Source organism: Crinia signifera, chromosome 8, assembly GCF_055691185.1.
Source record: "Crinia signifera chromosome 8, ASM5569118v1, whole genome shotgun sequence".
NCBI lineage: Eukaryota > Metazoa > Chordata > Amphibia > Anura > Myobatrachidae > Crinia > Crinia signifera.
In genome coordinates, this window is record NC_139224.1 from 63,177,415 (window position 1) to 63,195,094 (window position 17,680).

General features: G+C 43.4%; 1 protein-coding gene across 1 annotated transcript in view; it reads right to left on the bottom strand.

Moving 5' to 3' along the window:
* GRIN2B (glutamate ionotropic receptor NMDA type subunit 2B) overlaps positions 1-17,680 on the bottom strand; it is a 549,931-nt gene that overhangs the window by 203,580 nt on the left and 328,671 nt on the right. Inside the window, exon 4 of the mRNA XM_083156581.1 lies at positions 16,977-17,575. Within this exon, the coding sequence (XP_083012707.1) occupies positions 16,977-17,575 (599 nt within the window). The remainder of the gene's footprint in view (positions 1-16,976; positions 17,576-17,680) is intronic.

Sequence of the window (17,680 nt, forward strand, 5' to 3'; positions counted from 1 at the left end):
TGCAACCAAGCATCTGACTTGCCTTCTTCATTGCTTTGTTACGTTGCCTCATCAATCATTTGTTTTACCCCTCTTGGTGTGTCTACCCTGTTGCATACCTTTGTGTCATCTGCAAAAAGGCACATTTTACCCTGTAGTTGTGGCACAGTGGATAGTATTATTGCTTTGTAGCACAAACATCATGAATTCAATTCAGACCAAGACAATCTTTGTGTGGAGTTTGTCATGGAGTTTGTATGTTCCTTCATGACTAGGGTTGGATCCAGAACGCTCCGGGTCCAGGGGCAGTATGAACTGGTCCCATTCACTGTACTGTAAATGCGCCGCTGGGAGATGCTGACATCTCCAAGCGAGGCACTGGCCCCACCTTCCGATTACATCACCCACCCGGCTTAATGCACCCGGATTTTGTACCCGGGTTGCAAGAGCTTGTTAGCATGAAAGGGCCCGGATACAAGCAGCGCTCGGCGCTTCCCGTCTGACTCGAATCCGGGCGCACGGGCAAAACGTCATCGCCCGGCATCGGATTCTCGCGAGATCACAGAACCCTTAAATTCTGCAACCTCGCGCCGCCATCTTCACTCCAATCTCGGAGAAGGGAAGGGAAGGGTGTGCTGCTGCTGTGTGTGGTCTCTGCTGGGGCCCGTGCTGCTGTGTACTGTGTCTCTGCTCAGTGATCAAGACATCACCATTGCAAGGATGACTGGTGCTGTGTTTTGTCTCTCCTTTGTGCTGGGGCCTGCCTCTGCTGAGTCTGCTCCTGTATAGTCAGTCACAGTGTGATAGTCCACTGGTGCTGCTAGTGCCACTGCCTGCCCTGCACTGCCTAGTGTCTGCTGCAGTCTGCTCTCTGCTGTTGCCACTGGCTAGTGCCTTCCTGCCTTTAAGTCCCCTGAAACAGTGACACCTAGATCCCTCTCTTCCTCAGTAGTTTCCATTAGAGTGCCATTTATACTATATTTAGTCTTTGGATTTTTTTGTGTCATGTTTGGTTATATACAGTGAAATTATCATGCAGTATACAGCATATTATGCTTCATTTTATTTCACAACTTACATATTGGTTGAAAGTAAGCAATGCCTATTTAAAAAGACAATGATACACCAATGGAAGTTAGATTTTTTTTTTAAAATGCTTTAGCCATTAAGCTTTCATATGCAAAGTGATGAATAACAAGTGGTGGATTTTACCTAAGGGATACAACACAAAGTCCCCCCATTTTCAATTCTATAGCTGCCACCAGTCTTGACTCGCTGGCCCAGCCCCTCCATTACACCTATCTCCCGCACCTGTATGATCAATGCTAGTGCAGGCACAGAAGCTAGCAGGTGACAGTCCTCTTATGTACCCAACGTGGAGGAGTTACCTGTGCAGTGGCTTCCTATTGGCAGTCCTGCCTGCTAATTTTATACATGGCTGACAGTCTCAGGAGAAAAATGCCCCCCCCCCCCCTCATTTCTTCAGAGTTAAGGCCCCCATACACTTCTGCGAGGGAAGAAGTTTCAGCCATGTCGCATGCGATTCTTTTGCATGCAATATATCAAATGCGATGAGTCTGATATATCCTTAGTGCAGCCCTAGTGATCTTTGGGCTCCAATCCAATGAGTGTGGGACCCACGCACATCTGTTTGGAGCTTAAACACATCTGATTTGCCAGTTTTCATATGATTTATGCATCAAGATGAGATAAAATCGGACAAGAGTATAACCAGCTTTAGAATTCTGCCCACATGCAGAAATGGCGCTGGAGTCAACGCGTTAACTCCCCGGACTGATGGCGGTAGGAACCGCCACTGATAACAGCTATATGAAGCTGCATTTGGATAAAAAAGGGTTATCGCATTTCTGCACTTAACGACGGGAACTTTTTAAATTCAGAAAGCTATCCGGTTAATAAAATACTATCATTGTGGACCAAGAAAATAAATGTTCTTGTATATCTGTTAAATCATTAACGTAACTTATACAGATGTGTTCTCCTACATTATTGCTGCAGTCATGTCAAACCGCATCTATTGGAGGGACAGTTCCTGTGTGACTGTTAGACCCAGCCATCTCTATCACAAATATTCACCCTGCGTGCTAAAAAAATAAATGTATTTGATCCCCTTACTGTACTTTTTTTTTCTTTTGCACAGCTGTACACCACTAGATAACCACACCTTAGGATGTCAGATAGACACAATTTTAAAGACAAAAAACTAATTTATCAATAAATAAACTTTTATCCTAAGGGTGTTGAGAAGAAAAATGCTGATACTGTAGGGAATTGTGATTCAAGAAAGTTTGGAAATCACTGGGCTAAGCACAAAAAAGAAAATTGTGTCAGCAGCAAGCAGTTGCGTGGAATGCCTTGTCATGGCCATTACCTGCCAGAGTGCCACAGCCACACGATTTAGGATGGAGGAATGGGAAGGAGGAGAGAACCATGCTGCTGCGGCCTCAAGACTTTAAATCCTGGCATGTGTATTTGAATTAGCTTCAAAGAAAATTGTAATGTGACAAATATGACTGACACTAAACATTAGAATCCCATTAGGGATGGTTGTACATTAGGGTGGCCAATCTCAGGATCAGGATCAGTTGGATCCCGGGATTTGTCCCAAAAATTGCTGGGATTTCAATCCCAGGTTTGGAGTCTCCAATCCCAGGATTAGACTGCCAGGCAGCGTCTGAGCACTCGTTCAAACGCTGTCGCGACTCAAACCAACCCCGCTCACCGGCTGCTCCGTCTAGCCCGCTCCCCAACTGCACCAAGTATGTAAGTAAATATGCACAGCGGTTGGTTTGGGGGGGGGGGGGCGTGGGATGTTTTTTAAATTAGGGATGCCAATCCCATAATCCCGGGATTGATCATTTTTCAATCCCAAATCCCGGGATTGAAAAAATGCCCCGGGATTGACATCCCAACATACAACAAGCTATTATTATTAACAATGTCAACAATTATACTGGTGAAACCACATTGACAACATTCACTGTTGAAAGTTCGCTTGGAACATGTTCACACTGCCAAAACGTTGACATTTTCACAAAGTCGACACGTGAAAAATCAACAGTCTGCAGGGACTGGAGGGTTAGCATTAGGCAGTGGATGATTAGGGTGAGGTTATGGGAGAGGAAAGTAAGGGTTAGATACTAGGGGGAGCGTTAGATAACATACTGGGGGGGGGGGTTAGGCTGCAAGTTGGAAAGTTAGGGTTAGGCCTAAAGGGGAGGGTTGTTTTGGGGTTAGCGATACTCACAGCTGGAACTACTGTAGAAAAGGCTGTAAACCACCATCAGATGACTGCTGGACCTAGAAGATAACTATGGAGCCACCAGACCCGCCAACCAGGTAAATCACCCCTCGATCACAGGAACACCTTGTCAATATTTTATCAGTGTTAGCATTACAGCCATGTCAATATTATAAATGTCGAGATGATGATAACGAAATGTAGACTAAATCGCCAAAACCCGTTTTTTTATTATATGTTTTATATTTGACTTGTTTTTTCCAAAATAATTGTCTACTTTATACTGAATATCTTAATTTGAGGCTTAACCTCACAACAATCTTTTATTTCAATATGGGCATGTTGTCTTTTGTATTCAATGTATCATACAGTATAGCCATCGTTTAATGTGCCCTATTTTTTATTTTTCAAGGTTCTAATTGAATGTAAATCACTGCATGCAGGGGCGGATTGGCCTGCTGGGAAAACGGGCCATTTCCCGGTGGGCCGGTCCAGATTTCCATCTGACTGGGCCACCGACTGTGCCAGGGCTGGTGCTATCAGCCCTGCGGTGCCGCGGCCATATTTGTTTTGGGCTATCCTGCCCTTCTTTATGACCAGGCTGCGGCCGCTTGGTGATGTCACCCGCGAGACGCCTTCAGCCTGGTAAGTAACACTCCCCCGGGCAGTAGCGCACTCCCCATCCCCTAAGCAGTAACGTGTGCACCCCTGCCGCCCCCCTGGGGCAGTAGCGAGCGCACGCACACACACCCCTGGAGTAGCGAGCGCACCCCCCTGGCTGCTTCGCGATTCACCCGGGGCCAGATTGCATAGCCAATCCGCCCCTGACTGCATGGATGTTTTTGTCTCTATAAAAAAATGTCTTCTCCCTATTAAGAAAACACAGAATGTTCAAAGGGTGCTAGTTATTTTGTAATGTACTTTAAATCATTTTAAGGCTAAACCTAAAACATGTTTTTTATTTTTTTATTTCCATTGGGGAGAACACATGTTTTCATAACCCACATTTTCTCTCTGCTGCCCCCCACCCCATCATATTTACAGTATTTTATACCTTAAATGATGAACTGTGTATTGAAATGACCAATTGACAATGCTTAGAAATTGATTTATTTTGTAACTACTTTTTATTTTAGCAACCAATATGTAACTGTACAGTTTAATATAAAAACAAAAATCTAAAAATTAGAAATGATAAATTAGGGGTAAATTTACTAAAGCTTCTAAAAATGAAAAGAGGTGATGTTGCCCATAGCAACCAATCAGATTATGTCCATCATTCTCTAGGATGCCATAGAGAAATGATAGAATCTGAATGGTTGGCAAAAGTACCTCTTTTCATTTTACAAGCTATAGTAAATCTACACAGTAAAGACAGAAGTGTTTCCATGCATAGTAAGGACAGTGCTGTATTTCCACCACCATCACCTATTGCTGATATTTATATGAGCCATGTACTATAAATGCCCGCACTTTCACAATTGTATTGCTCTGTGTAAAATAAACCCCATATATTTATAATAAAACACTATATTAGCAAATATATATCTATAGTAAATCAAATTTTACTATTAAATATACAGTCTGAACAAATGTATACATGGGGACCTGTTAAATGTTGCAAGTCCTAGTTATAGTTTTTATAATCCATGCTCTTTCTTCAGAGAAAAACTTTACCACGGTAATGGTGATCGCCCCATGCAGATTTCAAATGTATAGTTTATCTATTTTAGGAGCATGATCGGCTTGAAAATGAGGTACTTAATCATAGCCATTTACAGTACTACACGGTATCTCTAGGAAGCTGCTGTCCGCGGTGCTGAGGATTCAGACTACACAGCAGGTACTCTCCGCGGCACTCAGCCTAGAATGAGCTGTTCCTGGTGCTGAATAGTAAAATGAATTCCAGGGACAGCAACAATAAATGCTACAGGAATATGCTGTATATATTTGCATCAAATAGATATATAGCCGAAATAACGATTTTTATGTTTAATTGCATTGCATTGAAGGTTCATAAAATAAGGCTAAAAATAAGAAAATAAGAAAGTAAGAAAATATAACACTTCACACAATCAGATGCATAAATACCCCAAACTATTTTAATTCATTCATTTGCATCGTATGATTTACTGTATTTAGCATAATGTCCACACTTCCTCTTCAAAAAATGTCAGCCTTACACAGGCTGATGTCATCATCATAAATAACAAAATAAATACTTGAACACTGCATACATTATTAATATAACTGCATATCTGCCTCAACAGCTGGATAACAAACTCGGATGGATTATAGCGATAGTTAAGTGCACATACTGTAATATATGTCTTAGCAACATTAAATAAAGGTTCAGACCCATGAAAGTAATGTTGTCATGGAAACAGATCTAGTAACCAATCAAAATCATGGACTGTTCCAAGTTCCTGTTTGTGGGAAGGCCTTGAACCAATTCATAGGCATTGCCAGAAATTATTCATTCCTAAGGAAACCAGTTTCCATAGTGAAGTATTCTCTTACAGACAATTGTATTGTGCAAAGTTCAGACTCAAAATGGTTAATTTATACCAGATATAAAGCCTTGTTGGCAAAACAATAATTATATTCTTTCATAGCATATTTATTTTATGCTGGACTGTATGCATTACACACACACAAGCTTATGCACATGCACACATACTGTATATGTAAGAACACCATCCACTCTGTAGTGGGTCCTTTTTTCAGCTGCACATACAATTACCATATATATATTGAGATAAATTACAGGACCCCACAGTGAACTGAGAACAGCTTTTTCAGACCGGCACTCTTTCCAATGTGACAACAGCATGAGTGCCTCCTGGTATCATTTGTAGAATCCAGCAGCACGCAAACAGCAGCACTCCATCGGTTAACTGTGCAAAAATGTATTCACAAAAGTTTTGGGGTGTAGTAACCCCGAAAGCACTATATACCTTGAAAAAGGGGTCACTACACCCTGGAATGTTGGTGAATACAGTTTTGCACAGTTAACCTGTGGAGTGCCGCTGTTTGCTTGCTGCTGGATTTATATATATATATATCTCCATGTATGTGCGGCAAGCAGGAAACAAGAAATGAGTTGAGAAACGGCTAGTTTGCAACGTTTTGATGTTTATTTACATCGTCTTCAGGCAGTACTGCAGTGGGGGCTACAGGTGGAGGCACCAAGACCAGCAGCATATTTGAGCGAGTGTGCTACCACATTGGGACTATATATATATATATATATATATATATATATATATATATATATATATATATATATAATGGTTGGGGATTGTGTCTGAACCAAACTGTTACAAAAAATGTATACTGGAAAGCAGGTTCCCGATGCTATTACATTTAAATAGATACAGAGGCATAGATTATAAAATGAATATTCCACAAAAGACCCATTTTTACTTACATTCTGTCATATTAACTGTTACAGAATGATGAGTAACTAATATTAACTGTGTGGCTTAATTGTAAGGAGCTACTCAGTTTTAATTAGAGATTAGAGATCTGCAACACCAGAGGGGTGGGGGGGGAGAGGTTTGAGTTACATGTTGGAATGTCCTTTTTGTGGAAGGAAAACTTTGCCTTCATACTGCATTTACGAGGCAATTAGTAATGGTGTTAGTGTAGTACTTAGAAGAGCCACATGGGGGCACTTTTCTGAAGGTGATACTGGTATATATCTAGGTGGAGACAGCTGATTTAACATTCTGCTTCTCTTTGTGAATGTGTTGTAAAATTATAATTAGGTAAGAAGTCCTCTGTGTGTGTATATATATATATATATATATATATATATATATATATATATATATATATATATATATATATATATATATATATATATATATGCGTATCCCGTATCCAAAATGCTTGGGACCAGGAGAATTTTGGATAACGGATTATTCCGTATTTCAGAATATTTTAATATTTCAATTATGTATTTTGAAGTATCTTGCATGTTTGCTGTATAAACACATAAAATACACACAAATATATTTTATTACCACATAAAATACACACAAATATATTTTATTTGTTCAAAAAACAAGGTTTCAAAACATGAAACAAAATTTGTGTACTATCTCAGATATTGAATTTGAATGCCAAGCAATAATTTTCTTGCACATATATAGTGCCAGTTACATATCATGTCACCAGTAGTGCTGTTACAAATGTCCCCAGTGAGTTTTTAGCAAAAAAAAATATTTTTTTTTCACTTTCTGGAATGTATGGTTTTCGGAATAATTCGGATAGCGGATACTCGGATACGGGATACTCAACCTGTATATATATATATATATATATATATATATATATATATACAGTATATATAGATAGAGAGCGTGAGAGAGATACCAAACAGTAGAGAGGTGCAGCACTCCATTTATTAATGAAACTTAACTTTTAATTTAGCAGTTTGCAACGTTTCAATGCCAACGCGGCATTGTCATCTGGCAATGCTGCGTTGGCATTGAAACGTTGCAAACTGGCGCTTGGAGTGCTGCACCGCTCTGCTTCTTGCTATTCCTCTATTGTTCAGGCACCCGGTGATTTACCATCATCTGTGGCTGTGCTGGACATTTCTTATATATATATATATAGTAGCAGGGGTGGGCCCGGCACTCTGTTTCAAAAAGTCCAAATACTTGCTGGGGTAACCATCCAATGGTGATAGCAGCACCAGGGTAGATATACAGACAAAAACGGCGGTACTCTCCAGACTTGTTTTCAAGGATTAAAAGAAAGCCTTTATTGATCCTACGGCGTATATATATATATATCAAAATATCAGGGTTGTGACCTTATCCTGCGCTGTTGGGGAAGCTGCACTTCTATAGAACCTCGCTGTTAATAGAGGCACAGAGAATAAAAATGAGAAGAAGGGTATAGAGGTGCGCTAGTCAGAGTTTCACCACAGAAAAGTATACAACGGTAAAAAATAAAATATGTGTATTTATTTCATTTTATACTGCTGTTCAGATTAAACATATTTTATTTTTTACCTTTGTATACTTTTCTCTGGTGAAACTCATTATACATATATAATGGCCATGGTATTCTGAAGTGCTGATAGACATGCAAAAAACTGCAATAAATACAATAATATAAAAAAGACTTGGCTTATATAGTTTGTAAATACAAAGTTTTACCACTAGCCGAAGGCTAGAAATCAATAAAATCCAAAACATAACCTCTACTTCCTTCCGGAAGAGGGCCGGGGATGGTCGCATGCACGTGGAGCTCCGTCCCCATCCACGGAGCTCCACCATCACCGGCCTCAGGAGCAGCGTGCATCGTGCGGCGGAGGGGACAGAGGCAGAGAAGGCGGGCAGGCAGCGTTGGACAGTGGAAGAGGAGGGAAGCGTGCGCCGCAAGCCAAGGACGATGCGGCCGGAGCTGGGAGAAGGCTGACCCACGTGCCCGCCGCAGTTCACCTGCACTGGGCGGGTGTGTAATCATCCCAGGCGTCACTCAACCCCTTCACCTCCCCCCACCCCCGGAACCCACCAAGCATTCCGACGTGGCCGCTGAGCTGACTGCGGCCTCCGGAGAATTAAGGCCTGGACCAAGTGGCGCAGCCGCGGCCTCTCCTGCCGGCTCTGACGCGGCCCCTGCATCACGGGTGACAAGGAGGGAAGTGGAAGAGGAGGGAAGCGTGCGCCGCAAGCCAAGGACGATGCGGCCGGAGCTGGGAGAAGGCTGACCCACGTGCCCGCCGCAGTTCACCTGCACTGGGCGGGTGTGTAATCATCCCAGGCGCCACTAAACCCCTTCGCCTCCCCCCACCCCCGGGACCCGCCAAGCATTCCAACGTGGCCGCTGAGCTGACTGCATCCTCCGGAGAATTAAGGCCTGGACCAAGGGCGCAGCCGCGGCCTCTCCTGCCGGCTCTGACGCGGCCCCTGCATCACGGGTGACGCGGCCGGCGCATCGTGGCTGAGAAGTGAGCGGATGGACACACCCTAGGACCACCTCCACTGCCCTATGGACGCAGTGCCGGGCAAAAGAAGACCAGCGGACCCGGTGAGAAGGGACCCATCCCCCCCCCAGCTAGGAGAGGCCGGTAGGATCCCCCCCCCCCCAACAGGCCGTACCAACCCCGGGTAACCCTGTGGCAGCTCCGCACCCCCCCCTCCACTGACTATCCCCCAGCCTCACTGACTTTACCCCCTCCCCCCCCATCACCACCACCACCACCACCCACGGCTCTCCCACAGGAAGATTCAAGATGGGCGCCTGGCTGCCGCAACGACCAGTGGCGCCACTGATGGCTGCCTAGGCGCTGTGCAGCTCGGCGGGTACATGTTCCTTATGTGATAAATGTACTGTCCCTGCTAATATTGCTACCTACCTGGCTGCTGCAACGACCAGTGGCGCCACTGATGGCTGCCTAGGCACTGTGCAGCTCGGCAGGCATGTGATCTCCACAAGTAATGTCTAAATGCTCTCAATGTAATGCGTATAATGTCTCAACGTAATGTGTATAATGTCTCAATGGAATGCATGTATTGTTTCCCCCCCTCATTTCATCCCTGCTTGATGCTGCACTGTAATCCAAAAAAAAATCCTACTGTGAGCAAGCACACATGGCCAATAAAGTTGATTCTATTCTATTCTACTTAAATTACCACTTTCAGTATGATCTGTAAGAAAATAAGGGGAGGCTTCTAAAGTAAGCTTATCAAACCTTGTAAAGCACTTCTGATCAATAGCTTTTACTATCTTGTCTAGTGTGCATGATCAGCATCTTCCTAACTTAACGATGCGCAGGGTGAGAGCATCGTTAACGTAGAAGAAGGTCATTTTTGACCTTATACAAAATGGCCACAACAGTACTTACAACTTCAAATATTCATCTGAAATATATAATTGTATGCAATATTAATGACAGTAGAAAATAAGGTCTTTAACAATTTACAAACACACTTGCAGCCTCTGGTATGATTATACTGACCTACACCAAAGATGGCCATGCAAAGCCTGTACGGACTTAATCACCATGACCTCATTCTCTGATGGTTCTTAGAGACCATAACCTTACTTCCAGATACCTACTCCATGAGGAAGGCCCCGGAGGTCCAACATGTATCACACCTACACACAGCAACAAGTCTTCTCTCTTCTGGGAGTTGGGGACTTGGAGGTAACAGAGTCGCGCTGAAGGGCAGCGGGATCTTGCGATACCACTAACCCGGAAGTTGCACCCTGTTCACTGACACACTTGCTGAGTACACCAGCCACAGCTAGGATCTAAAATACTATGATGAACAGTGGTTGGATGAACACAAAAGGTGGCACAGGTTAGAGGTACACTGCGGGAGGGACAGGACGCAAGCTCCCTGCACCACCACCTGTACACCCACACACTGTGGACATAACAGCATCAATCCCACCCCTTATCACCCAGCACAAGATTTTTCCATCCAGCAGTTCCCTTTTAGATACTGCTATTACCAGACCTAACCCACCCAAGCATCACTAAACATATATATCTCCTGCTATATCTCCCATTTTTGGTATATGGTACAGAGCACATTATAGCATTGTGCAGAGTACATTATATCATTGCTATTTTATTTACACCTGTTTTAATACTACATTATAACCAACTTATTCATTGTGACTACCTCCGCTACACAAGTCATATTCTGACTTTACATCCTGACATGTTGCCACAATACAGTACACACAACCTTTACAGGTCTCTGTATATTTATACTGGTTATATCTATACTACTTTTATATTTGAAGAGTTAGCCCCCTCTTTGAGAAACCAGCAGCTCCCCCACTAGGAGCAGCCCATAAGTGTGCGCTGCCCAGCAGAATCTCCAGTAAATAAAATTGACTAGGCCATAATTGTCCTATAACGACGATCCCAGCCCCTATCAGGGATATTGTTTCACTTTCCTCAGGTGAAAACATATACAGTAGGTTTGTGGCTTTTCATGTGTTTTTCCCTGTGAAAAAGGCTAAAAAAATAATCCCCGGCTATAATTAGATAATCCGATCATTAGGCAAACATCCCAATAAAAGAAAGGTTTGGGATTTTTTTTTTGCAAGAAAAATTACCACTGCTAATAGATCTCCCTCAATATTTGTTATTTTTTTTACACTTTTAGAAAAGATATGAATGTTCCATTTGTCTCTTTTCTATACTTGTACTATAAAACCTTCCTTAAATGTATTACACTATGTTTAATAACATGACAGTTAAATTGGTCTCCTTTAACATATTTTAAAGATAAAATCTAAACTTTTCTGACAGTCTATGATTTTCCATTTAGATGGGCAAGAAGATTTATTGCAGACGCCGGAACCATTTGACCAATGAGAGGAGACGTCCACTGGGGGAAAGACACTGTTAAAACAAGCAGTGAAAAAGACAAAGGGATTTCCCCTGGGATACATCATTGAAATATTGCTAAATAGGGCTGGCTCAAGGGATTCGGGGTCAGGCTGGCTCAGCTGCAGCACACAGACTCCTCACACCACAAACACTTGTAGGAAATGGCTTACATTACATCAGGTCCACTGGAGGCACTGCCTAAATATGTATCCATCATTTACTTGCAAAAACATTTATGAAAATTCTAATACATAGCTGTACTGTATGTGTTGGTTGTAACATTTTCAACATGAGAAATTATAAATGTGTTTAATGGAAATCAAACCATACAGTATATAATGATCATTGATCTCATCACGGTAATAAATGCAACCACTTTCATTATTATTATTATTATTATTATTATTATTATTATTATTATTATTATTATTATCAAATAAATGTGAAGAGAGTACAAATGTGCTTTGACCCCCAGCATCTAAATATATAATCATATATTATCTTTCATTAGTCAAGTGTAAATTAGACTTCGGTACTTGTGTAGTTTCACGGCGGCAGTTATGCCGTCAGCATAGCGTCCCTGTCAGAATCAGCGTAGTTAGCGTAGTCAGTCAGAATTAGTGCAGTGTTCCCATGGCCAGCATAGTCAGTCAGAAATAGCGTAGTGTTCCCGCAGCCAGCGTAGTTAGCGTAGTCAGTAAGAAGTAGCGTAGTGTTACCACGGCCAGCGTAGTCAGTCAGAAATAGCGTAGTGTTCCCGTGGCCAGCGTAGTTAGCGTAGTCAGTGAGAAGTAGCGTAGTGTTCCCATGGCCAGCATAGTCAGTCAGAAATAGCATAGCGTAGTGTTCTCGGGGCTAGCGTAGTTAGCGTAGTCAGTGAGAAGTAGCATAGTGTTCCCATGGCCAGCATAGTCAGTCAGAAATAGCGTAGCGAAGTGTTCCCGCAGCCAGCGTAGTTAGCGTCATCAGTCAGAGGTAGCGTAGTGTTCCCACGGCCAGCATAGTCAGTCAGAAATAGCGTAGCGAAGTGTTCCCGCAGCCAGCGTAGTTAGCGTAGTCAGTGAGAAGTAGCGTAGTGTTCCCATGGCCAGCATAGTCAGTCAGAAATAGCGTAGCGAAGTGTTCCCGCAGCCAGCGTAGTTAGCGTCATCAGTCAGAGGTAGTGTAGTGTTCCCACGGCCATCATAGTCAGTCAGAAATAGTGTAGTGTTCCCGTGGCCAGCGTAGTTAGCGTAGTCAGTGAGAAATAGCGTAGTGTTCCCATGGCCAGCATAATCAGTCAGAAATAGCATAGCGTAGTGTTCCCGTGGCTAGCGTAGTTAGCGTAGTCAATCAGAAGTAGCATAGTGTTACCACGGCCAGCGTAGTCAGTTAGAATTAGCGTAGTGTAGTGTTCCCCCGGCTAGCGTGGTTAGCGTAGTCAGTCAAAAGTAGTGTAGTGTTCCCGCGGCCACTTAAGCGTCCCTGTCAGATCCAGCGTAATCAGTCAGAAGTATTGATTGTGCTGTAATGTGTTAAGATGCTTTAATTCTTCTTATTATTAACTAAAATCCAGTTACAAGTTAACACATATCGTCATTACTGTCTCAGATGTATGATATGGCAGTTGTGAATGTGTTCCTGAACCCCCCTCCCCCCCCACTATCCATGGTAGGCCAAAGCGTGGCGAGTGCAGCTGGCCCCACGAGGGGATGCGTTACGTGTCCTCCCAACCTTTTCATACCCCCACTATCCACGTCGGCGTGGAGTTGATTTTATAAAGTGTGGCGAGTGCACCGAGCCCGAAGCGCGGCGAGCGCACCGAGCCCCCTGAGGGGATGTGGATTACCTTACATGTAATTTGCGTCCGCTCGCCACACTTTGAGCTTGGTGGCTCGCTACGCTCACCACATTGTATTAAATCAATTCCATGCAGACATGGATAGTGGGGATATGAAAAGGTCAGGAGGACGCATAATGCATCCCCTCGTGGGGCTCGCTGCACTCACCACGCTTCGGGCTGCCGTGGATAGTGGGGTTTGAAAAGCCCTGGATAGTGGGGGTTTCAAATGGAGGCATTTGCCAGTATGTAAAATGGAGCACTGGCAAATGCCTCCTTCATTGTTAATGTGACACACTTGCGTCCGCACCCCCTCTTTGGACAGGAGACGCACGCTCTATAGAACCCCTAACCCTGTCGGCAGGGTTGCTGTACCCTGCCAAAATAGCTACTCAGATGCAAGAGCGTCTCATTGCTGGAGCGTCTGAGACGCTCCTCTGTCTCAAACAGATGGAGCGCCTCTCCACCAGCGCCACCATGATCCCCTGTCTGCCAAAGAGAGGGGATCATGCTGGCTCCGGCGGTGTGAGAGAGGCGCTGGTGCCGGCAGTGTGAGAGAGGCGTTGACTAGGCTTACCAGAGATGCCGGGGACAGAGAAGCAGTTCCCGGCAACAGCACGGTAGTTACTTGTGTAGTTTCATGGCGACAGCCTACGCTGATAACGTAGCTTAGGCTGCCGCCTTGAAACTACACAAGTAAGGCAGCCATTGGGCTACGCTGATAATGTAGCTTAGCCTGCCGCTGTGAAAATACACAAGTAAGGCAGCCATTGTGCTATGCTATTAGCGTAGCTTCAAACGTAGTGTAAGCTGCCGCTGTGAAACTACACAAGTACCTACATTTCATATTTTGTTGCTTTTTGTGGCTACAAATAATTTGTGATTTAAATTAGATATCCAAATCTGTGTTTTTCTAATAACCTCCCTCTCCTAAGCAATATTATGTCCTTCCTGTGAACTCACCAGGGTTATCAAATATGTTCCATTAGAACAGGGGTGGGCAATAAGCACCCCTCCAGACTATGTGGGACTGCAAGTATCAGCAAGACCTGACACAGATTTGCTATCAGGGCATGCTAAAACTGTGGCAGGACATGCTGATGTGTGGTTCAACAGCCCTTATTGCCCACCCCTGCATTACACCCAAGTAGTAGACAAGGATTAAGACCACTCATTATACACCACCTAGCCCAGCTGTTCCACTGCTATTCTAATAAAACACTACAGTAGTTGGGGAGTTGCAGTGGAACCACCCTACTATTGTGATAAACAGGGGAAGACCATTAAGAAATATCTGAAGTAGTTAAAAAAGTTCAGCGCTGGCTTCAGAGGTGGGGTTGTAGCCCAGTCCAAAATTCAAATAGGGGATCCACACAAACTGCCACACCAAATACTGCCAAATGGTAAAGGCCAGGACTCACTGGCAGTTGGAGTGGCTCCACTATTTGAATTGTTTACTGTTTTCCACATCTAGAGCCACCATTGGTAAAGTCTCATGGTGAAGTGGCCATGTCAGTGAGCCTTCCATGTGTATATACTGTACTTGTTTTTTGTCAAATCATAGAATTGAGACAATTGCCAGAATGTTTATCAACCTTTTCGTGCCCAGGTGTTTTTACATAAAAGTGATTGCTGTGTGTATTAGCTCTGAAAGACACATTTTAATATATAAAATATACAAAAAATAAAATAATATACTGACGTCATTACAGAAATGAAGGATTACTTGTATCTGTATTTGTTGTGTTATAGAAGTAAAATGCATGTGTTTGTGTCTACATTATAAATGGGCAATAATAGTACCATTTATACTGTACCTGTTCCTTTGTTTTCCCTTTATCTTTATTTTGTACCTCCCTTAAAAATAGTATTTTCTAAAAATCAATACAATAATAATAATCAGAACAACGTAACCGGCTGATTTATGTCTGCTTTATCAAGTCTTCCTCTAACATTATTACATCTCAAATGATTGAATACATTTTCATTACCCCTCACAGGATAGAGGGTACATTTACATGGGTCACGCTTTATAGTGCGGATATCACTGCTTCAGATGCAAACAAACTATAAGTAAAATAATCTGTATGTTTATTCTACAAACTTCACTTTTCTTTTTCATTTTGTGACCGATGTCTCAGCAATGGAATTCAACATTTGGATTTATGACAGTGAAAACCCAGCATGGCCACCAAAGATTCTAACTCAAGAGAGCCTTCAACTAAAGATACAAAGTTTATGTAGAGTAATAATACTCTTGGATGACTGTAATAAGTTTAACATATGTTGAGATGAGAATTGCTCTTTAATAATATTTCTGCTGCTGCTGGGGATGACTTAAATATCAGTTTTTAGTTTAATTTCTCAAATTATGACTCATCCCAAAAGTTTACTTCGTTTTGGCTTGGTATCCTGAGGCTTCATGAGTATGCCCACTGCTGTACTCCTGGCTCCTGCACATTACAGGACACCGCTGTTGTTGCTACACACATGGGTCATCAGGAGCAACAGAATGTAGCACACATCATATCTTTGCTTGATCCTCACTGGTTCTAGCTTTGGTTGTTATCACTTACCAGTGGCGTAACTATAGTCCCGCAGCCCCCGCGGTGGCGGGGAGGCGCTAGGCAGGTGTGGGCGCCTGGGGGGTCTGCGGGACTATAGTTACCACCTGGTCCCGGCTCCCGACTCCTGCCCTCCCCCTCCTTACCCCATTGCCGCCGGCACCGCTGCCTCTAACCCGACACGCAGATCTGTGTCAGGTGACGGGCGGTCCCCGGCTCCGGCTGCAGTGCTAATATAATAAGAGACACTCGGAAAATGGCTGCCCCCATAATGCTGTATGGGGGCAGCCATTTTCCGAGTGTCTGTTATTATATTAGCACTGCAGCCGGAGCCGGGGACCGCCCGTCACCCGACACAGATCTGCGTGTCGGGTTAGAGGCAGAAGCGCCGGCGGCAATGGGGACGGGTAAGGAGGGGGTTAATATTTTTTTGGGGGGGGGGCGCCCGAAATGTCCGGCGGGGGGGCGCAAAAAAAGTAGTTACGCCTCTGTCACTTACTGGGGTACTGGATGATGGGACAACAGTCAGGATCCCAATGGTCAGTACACTGACATTGTAATCCCAACTGTTTAAATGCAGGACAGTCAGGATCCCAATTGACAGGGGCTATTCTCCCTAGTGGAGGTCCACTACCCCCATAAAGGGAGAATAGAACCTGTGGAGAGCACCCGAGCCCTCAAGGGGCTTCATTGCGCTCACTCCCCTATCAGAGTAACGGCTGTCGGGATTCCAATCTTGGTACACTGACCGTTGGAATCCCACTATTGGCCCGCCATACCACACCCAGTTACTAAACATTTGCATTATCATTTGTTTAGATTTTACAATAGCTTGTTAGTGACCAAGATTACTACCTGTCTTGCTCAACATTACTTTCTTTAAGTACTCCTGTGAAAAAATGTGCACTATTCATACATCAACCAAATATTATTGTTACGTTTCGAAACACCAAATTCTATACCCAAAATCATATGTCCTACCTGTTTAACATATGAGCATCATCATGTCTACTCTCTTGGATGTTGTAGCAGCTGCTCTTCGATTGGGGAATGGACTTGTGCTCAGACAACATGGTAGAAGCTGCGGTGATGATTATACCAATCCCGTCTCTCACTCGAGCAGGTAGATCATAGTCCCACTCATCATAGGACACAGATATGAGTCCTGTGGGGAACTCGGCTGGCACAGTGTCGGTGTCTCCAGCTACCAGACTGGGTACAATCCAGGTGTAGCCATAACCTGTCAATCCTACTGAATTGGCCACTTCAAATATATATGTGGCTTCTTCTTTTGTGCAGTACAGTAGGATGACAGGACTCTGGAGTTTCTTAAGTTGATTTTGGATCTTAGAGTCATTGTCATCTAAAGACATGTCCAAATGGATTACCTCTTCTAGTTCCCAACCCACAAAGCTGTTTTCAATAGTGCTCCGCACCTTATTTTCAAAGTCTTGGTATCCCGGGAAGTAGGTAGTGACAATGGAGAAAATGTACCAGTCATATTCCTCCATAATGTTAAGCATAACAGAAGCTTGCTGCTCAATCGAAGGCCCAAATTGGAAGAACATAGAAGATTCCTCCTACAATTAAAATAAAAACACAATCAGATCAATAGAATAATCACAAAAATGTTTAGCTTATAACAGGATTAACATTTGTTTTAGTAATGTTCAAAATATTGCCAT